Source organism: Linderina pennispora (assembly GCF_002104995.1).
Source record: "Linderina pennispora strain ATCC 12442 chromosome Unknown DL89scaffold_1, whole genome shotgun sequence".
NCBI lineage: Eukaryota > Fungi > Kickxellomycota > Kickxellomycetes > Kickxellales > Kickxellaceae > Linderina > Linderina pennispora.
Genome location: NW_024468249.1, coordinates 1065827 through 1083017, shown reverse-complemented (window position 1 = coordinate 1083017; position 17191 = coordinate 1065827). Strand labels below are relative to the sequence as shown.

The following is a 17191-nucleotide window of genomic DNA, read 5'->3' as shown; positions in this document are numbered from 1 at the left end:
CACCTGCATTGGCCCGGTGAACATGGCTCATGCATTTCCTTTATCTTTTCTGTTATCCCCTTGATGCTGTTATCTCGGACAATACGCTGCAGGTGCCTGGCAATCAAACCGCGGCGCCTGTACGGCACACAGGCTGACGATCTGCTCCGAGCGCCGATGCAGGAGAACTACAAGCTGCGGCTGGGCGGCCGCAACTTCACCGATCGCATGCGCTGCACGGCCATCGGCGGCCACGGCGGCAGCGGCTGCGTCAGCTTCTTCCGCGACGTGTTTGTGCCCCGCGGGCCTCCCAACGGCGGCGACGGTGGCCATGGTGGCGACGTGTGGTTCGAGGTGGACGAGAACGAGACCAGCCTGAGCTGCGTCAAGCAGCGCCTGAGCGCGCGGCCCGGCATGAACGGCCGCGGCAAGGCAATGCATGGGCCGCGGGGCAGCGATCTAGTGGTCAGGGTGCCCAAGGGCACTTTGGTCAGGGAGATTGTGCCCGAAAAGGACCTGGAGAGCTGCAGTGCGGACGGGTTTCTGGGCGAGCTGATCGAGCAGGAGAATGCGGAGGCGGAGAGGAAGCGCAGGGACAAGTCGGCGCTGTTCGTGCATTACCCGCGGTGGGAGGATAAGAACGATCTAAAGCGGGTGCCGCTGCCGCAGGAATTCAAGGCCTACATGTACGAGATGCGCACGGCTGAGCCGCTCCATGCCGATCTGACTACGCACGGCCAGCGCGTTCTGGTGGCCCGCGGCGGGCTGGGCGGGCCGGGGAACCCGCATTTCTCGTCACCCACCGACCGCCAGCCGCACTACGCCCTGCGCGGGCTGGCCGGCCAGACACGCACGCTTGACCTGGAGCTGAAGACCATTGCTGACGTCGGCCTGGTGGGCCTGCCGAATGCCGGCAAGAGCACGTTTCTGTCGGCCGTGTCGAACGCCCACCCCAAAATCGCCGCCTACCCGTTCACCACTCTGAACCCGTACATTGGCACAGTGACCTTCCGCGACACTCACCAGATCACGGTAGCCGATATCCCCGGCCTGATCCCGGGCGCACACAGGAATGTTGGCCTCGGCCATTCGTTCCTGAGACACGTCGAGCGGTCCCGGATTCTGGTCTATATCGTCGATATCAGCCGCCCCGATCCCTGGAACGATCTCAGGGCTTTGCAGACCGAGCTGGATCTGTACAAGCCTGGCTTGGCCGAGCGCCCGTCGCTGGTCGTGGCGAACAAGGCGGATGCCGCCAATGCCAGGGAGAACTTTGAGAAATGGCGTGCCATGGCCGATATTCCCATGATCCCTGTGTCGGCCAAGCAGGCAAAGAACATCACCAAGGTCACCGCAACCATCCGCACCATGCTAGAGCAGCTCAAGTAAGAAGCTCCCTGAACCGCCCCCTCGCCTGCGCAGCAATGGAAGACCAGAGCATTATCGTATGACTCGGCAGCTTGGGTCGGAATGCGTTCCTCTGGAGCCCCACTGCACGCCGTCACGCCTTTTTGGCCCCGGGCGGGGGAAAGGGACCAACCAGCCTGCGCCAATTTCCACCCCCTGTAATCCCGCATGTGTGGTTCGGGAAGAGACGAAATATCCCACCCAGCAGCTGGGACGCATAGGAAGGGCGCAATTTTTCGTCCTTCTCTTGCCCATGCTGCTGCTGTCCGTCGCCCAAACACCCGAGGAGGGCAGTGCGAGTTTTTTTTTTACTTGCTGGCCAGGGTATATAAAGCGACCCTCCCTTCGGCCAGACATTTGGGCTCAAGACTCCCTTGCCAGACATCTTTGCAAAATATTTTTTTCTCGAAACTCCAAAATATGCTTCCCACCACCCGCCGTGCTTTTCTCACATCTGCCGCCCGCACTCTGCCGCGCGCGGCCATTCTGTCTCGCTCCTATACCAACACATCCGTCTACACACGCTCCGACACCATGTCGCATGAGGAGCATCTCAAGGCGCTGATGGAGGAGCAAAAGTACCTGATGGATCTGCTCAAAACCGACGACACCTCGGCGCCCTGGACAAAGGACTCTGTCGAGATGGTGAGTCGCGAGGTGCAGGAGGGCTTCCATGAGCCCAAGACCTGGGTCCCCGAGGAGGTATTCCAGCACTGAAAGTTTTCAATTCTGCTCTTCTCTGTACAAATAACAAAACTCCTTTCGCATTCATCCCTGCTCCACCCGAGGCGCCATCCAGTCATGGGTTTTGTTTGCGGCGTGCGTTGGACACGCAATATACCGTGAATGTGGCCAGTGTTGCCCCACCACTCGAGAAAAAAAATCACATTGTGAGCTTTGCCGCCTTTTTGCATCCGCTTCTCCAGTGTGCAGAAAGAGGGGGAGGCATACTCAGCACAGGGGGCCTAAATCGGAGGAGATGGGCAGGCTGCAGTGGCCATAGTCACCATTTAGGGCGCGTCCAGCACAGTGTATGCACGCCATCACATGGCCATTGCTCGCTCTTTTTTGGGGCTTATCGTCGCCGCGCTAGAAAAAAAAATATCAGTTGGCAGTCACAGAAAGCAGCCCGCTCCACATGCAGCCCTTATCCTCTGTTGTCACATGCCGCGATTACCTGTCCCTCCCATCGGAAGCAAGCCGTGCAGTGTGCATTCGGAAGAAGCCGCTACACCATTGGCCCAATACATGGCTGATATGTAGACATTGGTTAGTCTCGCTCATGTTTGCATAATATGGCCATGTATTTGTTTGGACAAGCAAAAACCATAGTGCCATTTGTCGAGAACTAGCCGCAGGGACATGCCTTTGCAGATGCCTTGGGAGCGACACGATCGCTTCTTGAGTCCGCTTGCTAAACCCCTTCGCCCCTTCATGATCTGGCCGATGTAGCACATTGCCAGTGTGGACTTCTTTTCTAGTGGACGTCACATTAGGGCAGCTGCAGCCCGTATATGGAGTGATGGAATGACCCGGGCGGTGATCCCTACGGTATCTCATTCTCACGAGTTTTATTCGCAGGATGCGGGCGGAAAGAGTTATTGCTTGAAAATATGTACGTAATTAGTGAGCTGCATCAAACTCCGCGATGATTGACGGCCCGCTGCATTTTGTACGTTGCACGCCGGGCAGGGCATTCTTTGGAGATGTTGTAGCAGCGGCACCATCGCGGCCGCCAGCGAACGCACACCGGCTGTTTGTCTCGAGCTCTGCTGCTGAACGGCAATTTCCGCTGCCCCCTTTCCAGAGGGAGAAGCGGCCGGCAGCAAATAGCCAAGAGGCACCCAGGGTGTGCAGATAGTTTTGCATGTGTCCCGGAGGATTAGCGCCATATTTGGCCAGCTGCATGGTTGCTGTGCTGATAAATAGATGGCTCTGGGACTGCTAGAAAATCGTCGCCATTACGTCCGACTGTGCTTGGTTTTCTGCCCAGCGCCTTTCACACGCCAATTGTGCCAGCCGGACGGACATCAGCTGCACTTGCATCGATGGAATCGATGCTCGGGTTCCGGGCAGCCAATCGCATGGCTGGGGATTTGCGCTGCTGAGGAATTGGTGGTTGCGTGGCCGGTGCGTTCCGATGCTCAAAATTTCCCAGCCGTATCCCGCCCTACTAACTGGCCTGCCCGCTTTTTGACCCTTCGCCATGCTGGGGCAAAACGGATATAAAAGGAGCGCATCTCCCTCCCTTTCGCCTGAAAAATATCATCCCGTCCCAGCCCTCAAGAAAACCCCGTTTCCGCGCAAGACAGAGTAAAATATAAAATGTTCGCCGCCGCTCGCACCTCCGCCATTCGCACCCTTGTTGCTCGCCGCTCGCCTGTCGCCGCTCGGGCATTCTCGACCGAGAACTTCCAGGAGGTCCACTCGGCATACGAGGCCGCGGTGCCCAAGCAGGCGTACCTGCAGCAGCTGCTCAGCTCGGACGACGCGCAGGCGCCGTGGAACTCTGCGCCCATCGAGATGGCCAGCCGCGAAGTGCAGCAGCTGTCGACGGGCTCCGCCGAGGCATGGAACGCCTGAAAGAACCGGCCTCTACTCATTTTTGTTCCCAAACTATTTTCTGTAAAATAACATCCCATCAATATTTCTACCGCGCTGGGAACCGGGAGGGGAGCAGCCTGAGACTGCTTTTTCGCAGAGACTTTTCAACCTCTGCTGTGAATCATCTCAAAAAAAAGGGGAATGCACATGATGCAGCAGCGCTTTATCTGGCCAATGGGAGACGGGCAAACTGAGGCGGGGTGAGCGAGGGCGTGGTGCATTCAAGGCGTGGGGCCAGGCCCTGCCTCCTTTGTCTCTCTCCTCTGCAACGCCACGCTTCATGGTTTCTTTTTCACACTGTTCAGCTCCACCCGACGCTATGGCACCGCTTCGCAAGAACACGGGGTCGGGGTTCCTGTCCGAGGTCGGCGGAATGCTGTCGACGTCCCCGCACTTTATCGATCTGCCCCAACTCGAGGGCCGCAAGTGTAAGTAGAAAATTTTTCCCACCCAGCCTCCCCCCGCACGCACACCACACCTGTGCAGCAACTCAAAAGAAAAAGCAGCCCTTGCTAGCAATAATCGGAATCTGCGCGATGGACAATAAGGCGCGGTCAAAGCCGATGGCAAATATCCTGAACCGGCTGATCGCAACCGGGCACTATGAGGTCATTTTCTTCGGCGACAAGACGATCCTGGACGAGGACGTGGAAAAATGGCCGCTGTGCGATTTCCTAATATCCTTCTTCTCCCGGGGCTTCCCGCTGGAAAAGGCGTTCCAGTACTTCCGGCTGCGCAAGCCATTCTCGGTGAACTCGCTGATCCGGCAGTTCCTATTGTTCGACCGGCGCATTGTGCTGGAGATGCTGCACAGCATCGGGGTGACGACGCCGCGCCATCTGATTGCCAGCCGCGACGGCGGGCCAGATGTCCACCCGGCACTGAGACGCGTGGTCGAGCAAAAGATGAACATCCAGCTGGGCACGCTGGCGGGATCCAGCGATGTGGAAGAGATTGACGAGGACACGCTGCGGGTGGGCGACCAGATTATCCGCAAGCCGTTTGTGGAGAAGCCGTGCGACGCCGAGGACCACAATATCTACATCTATTACTCGCGCGAGCAGGGCGGCGGGGTGCGCAGGCTGTTCCGTAAGATCGGGAACAAGTCGAGCGAGTTCCACGCCGGGTACTTCCCCGTGCGCCGCGACGGCTCGTTCATCTACGAGGAGTTTATCGACGTGGACAACTCGGTTGACGTCAAGGTCTATACGGTGGGCAAGGAGTATGCGCATGCCGAGACCCGCAAGTCGCCAGTCGTGGACGGCCATGTCAGGCGCAACAACGAGGGCAAGGAGATGCGGTTCGTGACGCCGCTTAGCGAGGAGGAGGAGGACATCGCCCGGGCTGTCTCTGAGGCGTTCGGCCAGCGCGTGTGCGGATTCGACCTGCTGCGCGCCAACGGCCAGTCGATGGTGATCGACGTCAACGGCTGGTCGTTTGTCAAGGGCAACGACCAGTACTACGACGACACTGCAAGCATCCTCGACACACGCTTCCAGGAGGCCCTGCACCACCGCTGGGTGGCCCGCTTTGTCGACGCAGACAACGTCGGCAAGCAGACATACGAGTCGCGCTGGGTACTAAAGGGTGTGTTCAATGTGTGTCGCCATGCCGATCGCACGCCCAAGCAGAAGATAAAGTACGTGCTGCGCAGTCTGCCGATCATGCAGCTGCTGGGCGAATCCACCAGCGAGATCATGCTTCGGACCCCCGAAGCGCTGCGTGGCGCCTTGGAGGCGCTGCAGAAGGCAAGGGCGCTCGATCCGGGCGTCGACGCACCCGGCGATCTGGAGCACCTGGAGGACGTGCTGCAGAGAAAGATCGACTTTCTGGGCACCAAGGTGCAGGTGAAGCCGCAGAAAAACAAGGAGACAAAGCATGTGGACTGCGTGCAGTTTGTGCTGAAGTGGGGCGGCGAGTGCACCCATGCAGGCATCGTGCAGTCGCAGGACCTGGGCGAGAACATGCGCAAGGACCTGCTGCTCATCAACCGCCACCTTCTGGATGACGTCAAGATTTACTCCAGCACTGAGCGCCGTGTGCTGTCGACTGTAAACGCATACTGCGCGGCGTTTCTGAATGGAAAGCCGTTCAAGGATCTGATTACCGTGCGCGCAGACATGCTCGACGACAGCACGGAGGCGAAGGACGAGATGGAGAGAGCAAAGACGCAGATCCGCGGCTTCTTCAACTTTGACGGGCCCCTGGCCGCCAACCCGTTCTGCACGCCCAACATGCGCCTGCCCAAAGACATGGGCAGCCATCCCAGGGTGTTTGTCCGCGAGTTGTGCTCGCTGATGTGCCGCCTGATTGCGCGCATGGAACGCAATTTCCAGGACCTGGGCAAGGACGGGCTGAGGGAGCTGCAGGACGAGTGGTGCTGCGGCGAGACCCCCGAGCTGTTCCGCGAGAGGTGGAAGAAGATCCTCAGCGACTTCCAGTTGGTCAACAAGGACGGCAGCGAAATGTACGATCCAGCCAAGGTCGGCGAACTCTACGACTCGCTCAAATACGACGCGCTGCACAACCGCCGGTTCCTGGAGCGCATCTTCATGTCGCCCGACAAGCTTAGTGCCGAGCGCATCGCTGCTGCACATTCGAGTGCACTGTCATCAGTAGCCGACATGCTGGGCGTCGACAGCGACGAGGACATTTTGGAGATGAGCTCCGAAAAGGGCGACTCGCTGGCCAAGCTGGCCATTTCCCGGAACGCCTGCGATACCGTGTCGTCGTCGCCGGTGCTTCGTGCGCGTCCGTCGTCGTCGGGCCAGATGTCCAAGAGCTACGAGCACTCGGCGCCGCCCGACTACCCGCCCGACCTGCTGTTCACGCAGCAGGACGTGCGTGCGCTCTACTACAAGGCCAAGCTGCTGTTTGATTTTGTCACAAGGCGCGAGTACGGCATTGAGCCGCCGCAGCGCATGGCCATCGGCGTCCAGGCGCTTGTGCCGCTGCTGCGCCAGCTGGCTGACGATCTGACCGATGTCAAGAACGGGAAGGACGCGCGCGTGCGGTTCTATTTCACCAAGGAGTCGCACATCCACACGCTGCTGAACCTGGTGTTTATGTGCGACATGCAGACCATGATCCCGTACGAGAAGGTCGAGGAGCTGGATTATCTGACCCACATTATCTTTGAGGTGTATGAACGCAAGCCCGACGTGGACGCCGCGCTGGACCGCGAGTACTCGCTTCGCATTGGGTTCAGCCCAGGCGCCAATTGCTATCACGTGCTCGACATGAACATTGACGCCACGCATGCGCTCAAGGTTCTGCCGCGCCGCAACTTCACCTATCATATTCCCCTCGACAAGGCCATTGACAAGCTCCGGGGTCTTTTAAACGAGATAGAATGAGTCTTTTAGAATACGATAATAAACACCTAATGGTTCTTGATAGCCGCCAGGTCAATGTACTTGTTCTTGTTCTTGTACGTCTTGTGCCAGATAAAGTTGTCGTCCTCCTGCACAAATGTCACGTTCTTCTCGCCACAGCCCGACGTGACCATGCCGCCAAACACCGCGTCCTCATTGCGCGGGCCATTGTACTTGAACTCCACGTCCAGGCACCTGACTAGGTTCATGTTGAACATGTAGAACTTGCCATTGCCGTACAGAACGTGGTCCAGTGTGCCCTCGTTCCAGGGATCGCGGAACCTTGTGTGGTCGCTGATATAAACGGGCTTCTTCGAGCCCTGGTGCTCAAGCATCAGCCTTTTGATATAGTCTTTGTCGATAAACGAGTCGTCGTCGAGCTTGATAAAGAACTCAATATCTTTGTAGTTCTTGAGCGCCCGCGAGAAGCAGAACGTCTTCTGGTCCAGCGTATGGTACGTCGACTCCTGGTTGCACACAATCTTGCAATCCGGCCCGTCGAAATCGCACACCGGGTGCAGGTAGTCGCGCAGCCACATGTTCTTGTAGAACTGCATGTCTGTGTTGTGGTTCACCGGGAACACGATCGCCAGCTTTGAGAACAGCTCGCGCTCCTTCTCCTGCGGCGAAAGCTCCTTGGGCGGAGGCACTTGCTCGTGCTCAGGCGGCGGGAACGCGCCCCAGTAGTTATGCCGGTCCGAGGTCAGCACGACGCTGGTGCCTACAATGCCCAGGACTATCAGCAGTATCAGGATGCGCGGCCGCGACAGTGTGATTGGTGCCATTGTTGTATGTGATATCAGGGGCTGCGCTGAGTAGTGAGGAGATAGGGGAAGGGTGTCGATGGGGAGGGTAGAAAAGGAAGAGAAAGAAAAAGGAGAAAAGGGGTTTTGAGCTTTTTTCAGCTCTTGGCACTCGGGGAGCCGCTTTGCTGTGCTTATAAACAAACTCGCTGGGCCAGCTGCTTTCAACGGCTCCACGCATTGAAAGTGAGAATCTGCCTCTTTATTTTCCCAAAAAAATCATACGGGGACGCTATAATTGGAACGACCTCGCTTCGGCAGGATGTGCATGAGCGACTGGGTGCTAGGATCGGCACATCTTATTTTCGCGAATGAAGCACATTCGCCCGCCCACTCCCCGCCCGCTGCTTCCCAGGACCGCCGTGATATCACTCTGTTATTAGCCATCGCCGAACACGGAAATATGTGGCTAAAATTATATTTTCACACTAGTGCCCACCTGTACAACACTAGTGGTGCAACGGCCTCACACCCACGGAAAAGCAGCTCTCCACGCCCTGCAAAAAGAGAAAGGCTGCCTTAGGCACTGGCCTTGCTCGACATCAAGCTTCTGGAAAATAAAAGCTAAACAGCATGGATGGGGACTGTCAGTGCTGGCAATCTTTTCCGCAGACTGCACCTTGCTGCCCCTTCCTTCCAAGGCAGCCCTCCCCTTTGCACGAATCCCATATCGAGATGACATGCAGGAGCTTGTGGTGACGGCACGGGCGAGAGGGAAACTATCCGTCGTGGTACAACCCTAGGCTTCCACCTCAACAGGCATCCTGCCGGTTTCAGGCTGCTTTTAGCAGAGCTCCTTTGGCAGGCCTTGCCGCCGGGATTGGCGTTTGCAGACATACCATCGGCGGACCAGGGCTACATACAGACTTAGTGTTTGGCTGTGCTGGAGTGTCTGTCTACAGACAATGTATGCTTCGTGGTGATAGGGTGACCCACTCTCCCCTGGGGTTGTCCATTGTCTGTGAGCGTAATTGGCCGGGCGGTGTGCGGTATATAAATAGACTCCCACTTGAACAATCAGCTTTGCGTAACGTAATGCAAACGGATCCTCAGGCCAGCCGAGGCAGGCAGCCTTCCATCCGCAATGACTCCCGGGCATCCAACATCCGCGCAATTGTTGTATTGAATTGGGCCGTCCCAGACGGTCTCTAGGCGAGGTGCTTCTATTGCCACCCGGAACCACCAGCCGGAAACTGAATTCATGGCCGGATTGCATCCGAGGCACCATGCTCCTGCTATCCCCAGACACGATGGCTGATATCTCTTGTGTATCTGTTTACCTAATCTATGAACCGAAGGCGAGGAGGGGCAGTAACGTGATTACTGCGTGTGGGGTCTAAACAATGACAAGCTGGAGAGAACCGTCCAGTCGATACGCTTAGACAGGGCCCGCCAGCCGGTCTCTCCATTGTCCGAGTCAGCCCACCCCTTCCAGGCGCACAAATAAACGGACCTGCTACTGCCCAAGCCATGTTGAGATGGGCTAAATACAGTTTTCTATTTCTCTGACAACGAAACTGGTTACAGCTCCCAGTCTTCAACCACACGGTTGGGAATGGCTGTCAGATTGATAAATTTGTTTTTGTTGGCATACCTGCGGTGCCAGATCTTGTCGTCGTTCTCCGGTACCATCACGATGTCAGTGCCGCATCCGTTGGCCACCATGGCGCCAAAGACCGCATCTTCGTTGCGGTGACCCGTGTACTGGATCTTGTCGTCAATGCAGTCCAGGAGCCGGCGGTTGAACATGTAGAACTTGCCGTTGCCGTACCATGTGTTGTTCATGTTCAGGTTCTCGCCGTCCAGGTTGAGAATGAAGTCGCTGATGTACACGGGCTTCGGGTGTCGGTGGTACTTGTACATCAGCTCGCGGATATACGTTTTGTCAACAAACGCGTCGTCGTCCAGCTTAATAAAGAACTCGGTGCCACGGTACCGCTCCTTCAGCGCTTTTGTGAAGCAAATCGTCTTGCTGTCCAGCGTCTCCCATGTCGACTTCTGGTTGCATACTATCCGGCACCCATCGCCCTCGAAATCGCACACCGGATGCAAGTAGTCGTTCACCCACATGTTCCCGTAGAACTGCAGGTCGGTGTTTTCGTTGACAGGCATAACCACCGCCAGGTCGCGCTCATGGCCCATGTGGTCGTGTGCGCGCGGCGGCGGCGGGCGCCAGAAAGTGTCCAAGGAACCTATCTCCTCGTGTGCAAACATGATGGTGGTCACAATGGCCAGGAGAAGAATCACCAAGAGGACCGTCCGGCGGCTCGAGAAGATGGAAAGGACCATGGTTATCGGATAATAGATAGCGTGTATGTGGGAGTAGGAGGAGAAAATAGGTCGAAGAGAGAACTTTAATGGCGCATTATCAGAAAACTAAAAAGCGAATCTGTTGCTTTAGCAGAAAAGATTCCCAGATCCGCAAGCACTGGCTTGTTTGTTGAGCCAGGAGAAACGCATGATTCGCTGGAAAATCAGAACTGCCAACAGCGCCGATCGACACATGGTTCAGCAGGCCGGCCATGGCCACAACATGACGTTTGCTGCCACTCTCAGTGGGTTTTCAGTGCTGCTAGATCGATGAACTTGTTTTTGTTCTGGTAGGTTTTGTGCCAGATCTTTGCGTCGTCCTCCAGAACCCGTGTGACGCTCTTGCCGCATCCCCTATGCACCATGGACCCAAACACTGCATCTTCGTTCCGCCGTCCGCGGTAATCAATATCCGTGTCCATGCACTCCACCAGCTTGCGGTTGAACATGTAGAACTTGCCGTTGCCGTAGTAAGTCCCGTCTAAAACCGAGTTGCGGTGGTCCAGATTCAGGATGAAGTCGCTAATGTACAGCGGCTGCCGGTAGCCACGATACCTGCGCATAAGGTGGTGGATATAGTCTCGATCAACAAGGGCGTCGTCATCGAGCTTGATGAAAAACTCAGTGTCGCTGAAGCCCTGCTGGATCGCGCGCGAAAAACAAATGGTCTTCTTGTCTAGTGTCTGGTACGTCGAGCTCCGATTGCAAACAATGCTGCATCCAGGTCCGTCAAAATCGCAGACGGGGTGAAGGTAGTCCCCGACCCACATGTTGTGGTAGAATTGCATATCTGTGTTGTTTGTGACCGGCAATAGTATCGCCAGGCCGCTGAGCCCCTTGTCGGCGGCGTACATGCGTCGGTATGCGAATGAAAGCTGCTGGTACAGCAGTAGCGTTGTCGCCCATGTCAATCCAGCCAGAACTGCTAGTGCAAGCATCCGTGTGGTGAGCAGGTGTCGCTTCAAATGCACCATCAGTGGAAGAAAATAGGGGTAGTGGCAGGCTGAGGAAAGGACTGCATGCTGGATGTTTGCGAAGACGAGGGCCGCGACTATTTGGGTCCAGAATTGCTGGCTGGACATGACGGTGTGATGGCGTAACTACTATACCTGGACCATTGTTACCTGTCTGAAAAGGTGTGCGCTGGTGCATCCTCTCACGCCCCTTTGACATCGCCACCAAAAGGCTCCAAGATGCTTGTCGACAAGAGCGTCTTGGGGAGAGCATTATTTCCGAGTTCCGTATAAATTCTCAAACTGCTCGGTTTCCGTGGAGCAGCAATTCCATAAATAGTGGATACTTCTATAGTTTATCATACGTGCTGAGTCTGAAGCATGTGCAGGCACGCTATATTTTCCCCGGCCAGCCTCTGTACTCCGTGGCGCAATGGCTCAGTGCCTTGTTATTATGAACTGTTTTGCTCCCAGTGTGATGAAAATCCAGCCTATCGCAATGGGTGCCAAAAATTGCTCATTTGCGATTCTCGCATAATCACAAATGCGGGGCATTCGGCTTTGGTGCTGCTACAGCAAATCATTTTCGTTTGCAAGGCAAAATAGCCCGAAGCCTGTCTGACAAATAGGCCTCGCGTGCGCTATAAAAGTCCTCTGTAATCCCCTTTTCCTCCTCCGCTGTTCTCCAATATTCCTTTCTTTATGCTTGTCGCCGCCACCCGCCGTCTCGGACAACTAACCAGCATTTTTAAGCGCACCATGGCCACCCAGGACCTGACGATTCCGTCCGTTATCTCGACATCACGCGAAGGCACCCAGCTCGCGACCTTCGCCGCCGGCTGCTTCTGGTCAGTCGAGCTGGTGTTCCAGCGCAAGGACGGCGTTCTGCAGACCCAGGTCGGCTACACCGGCGGGCACGAGGGCAGCACCACGTACAAGGAGGTGTGCTCGGGCACCACCAACCACGCCGAGGCTGTGCGGCTTGAATTCGATCCCAAGGTCATCTCGTACGATACACTGCTGACGGCCTTCTGGAACAAGCACGACCCGACCCAGGGCAGCCGCCAGGGTGGCGATGTCGGCACTCAGTACCGGTCAGCTATCTTTTACCACACCGAGGAGCAGCGCAACCTGGCCGAGGCTAGCAAGGTGGAGCGCCAGAAGCTGTACGAGAACAAGATTACAACTGAGATCGTGCCGGCAGGCACCTTCTACGCTGCTGAGACATACCACCAGCGGTACCTCGAAAAGGGCGGCCAGTGTGCGTCCAAGGGCTGCTCTGACAACATCCGCTGCTACGGATAAGTGCATCTCCAGAAAAATATCTCCTTTGAATCACGTAAACTTCTGTCTAAATTGTCATTCTAAAAGCTTTAAACTACTACTAAGCGTATATGTAAAGGTTGTTGGCTGTGGGGCATGCATCGACGGTGCTGGGTGTTGGTGCATACCTCGAGTCCCTTGGAACAGCGAAATCTTGCACCCAGAATCCATTGGCAACCTGCACGCCCATGAATCGTATGTTTGGGTTGAGTATGTTGGCCAGATGTCCAGGCGACCTAGTCCACGCATCCATTATCGCATCTTCGCTATTAGCGCCGCCGCCGACATTCTCCAGGAACAGCACCGCCCAGTCGATCCCGAGTGCTGTCAGTCTGTCGCCGATTTCGCCGCTGCTGTCGGCATGTGTGATAACCTTGTATCTGGATTGGAAGAGCGCATGCCGCATGGCCAGCGAGAGCAGGCTTGAATGATACACCACTGGCTGCAGCCCATGGCTCATACGTAGGCGGTTAACTAGACATAGCATGGTTGCCATGTTGTACGAATTGACTGTCGCTGGATTTTGTGGATAGTATATGACTTCCTGGTCAGCCTGGCCTGGCCCAAGCCACGGAAAGTTGGGTATATACCTCGGAGCCTGGCTAGCGGGAATCGGTGCTGGGTAAGCAGCTCGAGTGTCAGCTTCGAATCCTGCGACAGCACTGGATGCACTGACCAGGGCTGCGAATATGAAACGTATATTCATCTACTTGCAATTGACAAGGTGTTTGCGTATCCGTGTATGTATAAAATGACTATAAGGATATAGGTAGAACAAGTCACGATCACCTTTTGTGTCAGATATAGCCGTTTTATTCTTTTCGCATCCTGTCAGTGCTGGAAATCTAGGATATGCAATATATTGAAATCATGGCGCACTGTTAAATGCACATACTTGAGCGCTGCGGTCGCGTAAAGTACTCGGCCTGTTGTAAACAATATCTTGGAAATGGGCAATGCAGACCTTGAAAGAAAGACAAAAGTCACTTCAATTAGCTACAAATCATGAAGTGTACTACATGTGATGTAAATGGGCATGGTCGATTTTATTCAGCGCACCTCCAAAATGGTCTGTTGTAGCCGTGCATATTCCCCCGCTTTCAAATAGAATTGACCTTACATCTGCATGCATCCTACCATTACTGAATGTATGTGTGCATACGTTAAGCCCACATCTTTGCACATATGTTTGAGTTCATTGCGTTATACATGCAAGGCTATTTTATTTTGAAGCATAACAATAAGAATATAGGAAGGAGCCATTGGCAAATCCCAGGTTTGTTTCATAAAGCTCATGCTCTGCGTGGAAAAGTGACCTTATGTATTTATGGTAACTGAGAAAATGAACTATGCGATATCTGCGACTAGCCGTTTGCTCCACAGACAATTCCCATCTTGTCGGCTATCTGTGGGCTGAGTGACCGTAATACTGCTTGAGCAACATGACTATTGACTATTACAGTGAAGCCAGCTTTTCTCGAGCCCCCAAATGCCGCTTCAATATCAGACAATCTGGGAAGGGTGCGTGTCCCGCCAGCGGTTGTACCAGATGCAGTGTCCAGTGTGTGGTTCCTGTATGCATTGTATTTCTTCAGCAGCCTTCCTTAAATCCAAAATCGTGCTCCCGAATATCAATCGCAGAGTATACTGGATTGTCAGCGCGTTTGCGGGACATTTCTGCTATGAGCTGGTGGCGGTTGTTGGTGATCGTCTTGAACCCGGGTCAGTGTACCCCACATCAGTAAGCTTCAGCAGGCTGACCTCAAAATTATCTTTGCTGGTGTTCAATTGAAAGTCGTAGATAGTCGCGGTGCAATTCCCAAGCGACTGGTTGTTCAGCATGTTTTGTTTCGCGTAGGTGATCCGATAGTAATTATCCTTGTAAAGATATCTATGAACTGTGCTGTTGCATGATATCTTGGCCATACCTTTTATCACAATGAGCTCAATATAGTAATACGTTGTATAATTTTCTGTCGAGGGTACTGTCTGGATGAGGGTGTGCCTCATCGTGGTGCTGTCTAGCAAGTCGTTGGAGTTAAAGGACAACTGGTTTTGACATGCCATCATGTATCTGAGCGTGCCTTTTTCGTGGAAATCGGCAAACTAGCCCCAACATCGCATCGACATACGTTTCCAAGTGCTCACCCACAACTTGGACGTGGCTGGATGCGTACAAAATTGAATCTGTTTTGTAGAATAGCTTTGTGTAATCTAGGAGCGCTGCAACCAAAATTTGTAGGCAGCCCTTCGGATTTCGAGTTGCTCATACCTGTGCATCAGCGTCAAATGGTGTTGCGAGCAGCTTTGGTCCTAACGGATTGATGGTGAAGGTGCGACCATCTGCAGTGTCTATGCCGTTTTAAAACTTGAAGCTGTCGTCTACAGAATTGCCGCACAGGCCAACAATTACATATGGAAAGAATTTGCTATCCAGTGTGATATATATGCCGGATCAAGCAGCGTGCTTAGCTGGCCCAAACTGGCCATATTTGCATAACAAGTGATACGTGGAGGGGCGTCCAGACAACAGCTGTTGCTGCTCCATACACAATCATCAAATCCAAGCCCAGACGACGCGCCAACCTTCGCAACTCGAAAACCATGCTAGCCCCGGAGAGCACAAACTGCGAAAGCTGAAAGGCGGAGAATGCCTCTGCCCCGGCCATTATTACTGTTATGATGATACTAGAAATACTTTGCTCGCGATGCGAGCTCGGCTGCTAGTCAGCATGGGTTGACACGTCGATAAGAGCATCACGGCGAACCGGTCATTTGAACGTGTCGGATGGTTGTTGGTGCAATGGCGATCACGGACATCTCCCATCTTGATGGCCTGCTCAGCGCAGGCGCTTCAGCGCTGGTTCGCTGCTGCTGGCAGCAGAATCGCCTGCTGCACGCCTCTTGCGCGGCCTCTTTGTTGCCAGGGTGGTGCCAGAAGCATTGGCAACAATGGCCGTAAAGCGACGGAACTGTTCAGGAATACTGCCTGAATCACAGAGTGACTGGAAAATGAGTCTGAAGTTTAGAACTGCTGCGAGATCGCGGTTCAAGAGCCGAGACGAATAGGCCCGCCTGTATTGTGCCATGGCCCGCTTACATGACTCGCTTGTACAGCGGAGAAGGCCATGGCACTTCACAGTTGGGTTCCTCGATCTCTGGTAGGGCCGCAGGTTGGGAACATACCGGAATGTCTGCTGCTGCAGCCGATGCACCAGCAAGTGAATCGGCCGCTACTGCTGCAGTTGCAGCAGTGGCCTCTGTTGCATCCGATTGAATCTTCGCTGCTTCGCGTGCAGCCTTCTTGGCCAACTTTTCGCCCTCTTCTGCTGCTTTCCTTGTCTTATATATAGGTAAAGACAAGTGCATTGCTGATGGCCATGATGACCTGGAACCGAAACTGAGATACAGTGGTGGCGGTCATCCATATGTATGAAAAAGGGAGAGTAGGCAAGTGAAAGAGATATTTGACGGCTCTGTTGTCTTCTAAGGGTACACTTTGTAAAAGAAAACTTCAGATATTTGTAGCAGCAGTACGCATGCATAGCCTGATGTAGTCCTTCTGTGATCTTCAGCTACTGGCTAACAGTCCAATTGGACGGCGTTTTAGTTTCGGCTTGAACCTTGTGGTGTATTGGACATCTGCCAGCCAGTCTATGAATAAATATAGAGATTATTGGGACTCGGGCATGCGTCAATTCTGCTTAGTGGCGGTACATATGTCGGATCCATTGGGGCAGCAAAGTCCTGCACCCAAAATCCATTGGTGACATGGACGCCAATGAATCGTATACTTGGATTGAGAATGTTGGCAAGATGGCCAGGCGATTTACTCCACGCGTCCATGATCGCATATTCATTGTCGGCACCGCCGCCGACATTCTCCAACAACAAAGCCCAGTCAAAACCTAGAGCTGTCACCCGCTCACCAATTTGACCGCCACTATCAGCATGTGTGATGACTCGATATCTTGCTTGAAAGCTGGCATGCCGTACAGCCAGTGTGAGTAGACTTTCATGGTAGACAACAGGATGTAGCCCATGGCCCGTGCGCAGACGGTTGACGAGGCACAGCATGTTTGCCATATTGTATGCATTCGCTGTCGAGGGATTCTGTGGGAAATAAATGACATCCGAGTCGCCTTGGCTGGGTTCGAGGTTCGGGAAGTTAGGTATGCCACTCGCGGCCACTCTGGCTTTAATACGAACTGGCTCTGATGCTGGAGACAGTGCCATAGACCCAGCACACAAGCTGGCTGCGGTTAATGTGAATAAAAAGCTAGTTTGTAGGTTCATTGTTTATGCTATATATGTAACAATGCACAGAAGTAAGGGAGAGGACGCCAAGGGCATGTGGAGATAGCATGCATATTTCACATAGCGATATGCTACGGTTATCTATCCTCATGCCCTCTTTGCACCTTCACACACTCTTGGA

The 17191-nt window shown here is 54.4% G+C and overlaps 9 protein-coding genes across 9 annotated transcripts; 4 read left to right on the top strand and 5 right to left on the bottom strand.

The window, feature by feature from the left end:
• Window positions 1-156: 156 nt before the first annotated feature.
• Window positions 157-1368, top strand: DL89DRAFT_219293 (GTP-binding protein Obg/CgtA; the record flags this gene model as incomplete). Its single annotated transcript, XM_040884384.1, has 2 exons — window positions 157-480; window positions 688-1368. 2 exons carry the CDS (start codon window positions 157-159, stop codon window positions 1366-1368), a joined length of 1005 nt encoding a protein of 334 aa, XP_040747237.1.
• Window positions 1369-1716: 348 nt separating this feature from the next.
• Window positions 1717-2306, top strand: DL89DRAFT_264018 (uncharacterized protein). The gene has a single exon (XM_040886067.1). The coding sequence runs from the start codon at window positions 1807-1809 to the stop codon at window positions 2101-2103; it is 297 nt and encodes a 98-aa protein (XP_040747236.1). The 5' UTR covers window positions 1717-1806; the 3' UTR covers window positions 2104-2306.
• A 2202-nt stretch (window positions 2307-4508) lies between these two features.
• Window positions 4509-7346, top strand: DL89DRAFT_242829 (uncharacterized protein; the record flags this gene model as incomplete). The annotated part of the gene is made up of 2 exons (XM_040885017.1): window positions 4509-6544; window positions 6773-7346. Exons 1-2 carry the CDS (start codon window positions 4527-4529, stop codon window positions 7344-7346), a joined length of 2592 nt encoding a protein of 863 aa, XP_040747235.1. The 5' UTR covers window positions 4509-4526.
• A 51-nt stretch (window positions 7347-7397) lies between these two features.
• DL89DRAFT_280523 (uncharacterized protein) lies at window positions 7398-8469 on the bottom strand (the record flags this gene model as incomplete). Its single annotated transcript, XM_040889597.1, has 2 exons — window positions 7483-8469; window positions 7398-7426 (listed from the first exon to the last, which is right to left on the bottom strand). Exons 1-2 carry the CDS (start codon window positions 8147-8149, stop codon window positions 7398-7400), a joined length of 696 nt encoding a protein of 231 aa, XP_040747234.1. The 5' UTR covers window positions 8150-8469.
• A 1219-nt stretch (window positions 8470-9688) lies between these two features.
• On the bottom strand, window positions 9689-10456 carry DL89DRAFT_253921 (uncharacterized protein; the record flags this gene model as incomplete). Its single annotated transcript, XM_040885223.1, has 1 exon — window positions 9689-10456. The coding sequence occupies one exon, from the start codon at window positions 10454-10456 to the stop codon at window positions 9689-9691; it is 768 nt and encodes a 255-aa protein (XP_040747233.1).
• A 263-nt stretch (window positions 10457-10719) lies between these two features.
• Window positions 10720-11559, bottom strand: DL89DRAFT_253920 (uncharacterized protein; the record flags this gene model as incomplete). Its single annotated transcript, XM_040885222.1, has 1 exon — window positions 10720-11559. One exon carries the CDS (start codon window positions 11557-11559, stop codon window positions 10720-10722), a length of 840 nt encoding a protein of 279 aa, XP_040747232.1.
• A 630-nt stretch (window positions 11560-12189) lies between these two features.
• Window positions 12190-12813, top strand: DL89DRAFT_280520 (methionine sulfoxide reductase A; the record flags this gene model as incomplete). The annotated part of the gene is made up of 1 exon (XM_040889596.1): window positions 12190-12813. One exon carries the CDS (start codon window positions 12190-12192, stop codon window positions 12733-12735), a length of 546 nt encoding a protein of 181 aa, XP_040747231.1. The 3' UTR covers window positions 12736-12813.
• On the bottom strand, window positions 12797-13515 carry DL89DRAFT_264015 (uncharacterized protein). The gene has a single exon (XM_040886066.1). It carries the CDS (start codon window positions 13457-13459, stop codon window positions 12815-12817), a length of 645 nt encoding a protein of 214 aa, XP_040747230.1. The 5' UTR covers window positions 13460-13515; the 3' UTR covers window positions 12797-12814.
• Window positions 13516-16407: 2892 nt separating this feature from the next.
• DL89DRAFT_280518 (uncharacterized protein) lies at window positions 16408-17101 on the bottom strand (the record flags this gene model as incomplete). Its single annotated transcript, XM_040889595.1, has 1 exon — window positions 16408-17101. Exon 1 carries the CDS (start codon window positions 17047-17049, stop codon window positions 16408-16410), a length of 642 nt encoding a protein of 213 aa, XP_040747229.1. The 5' UTR covers window positions 17050-17101.
• Between the last annotated feature and the right edge of the window lie 90 nt (window positions 17102-17191).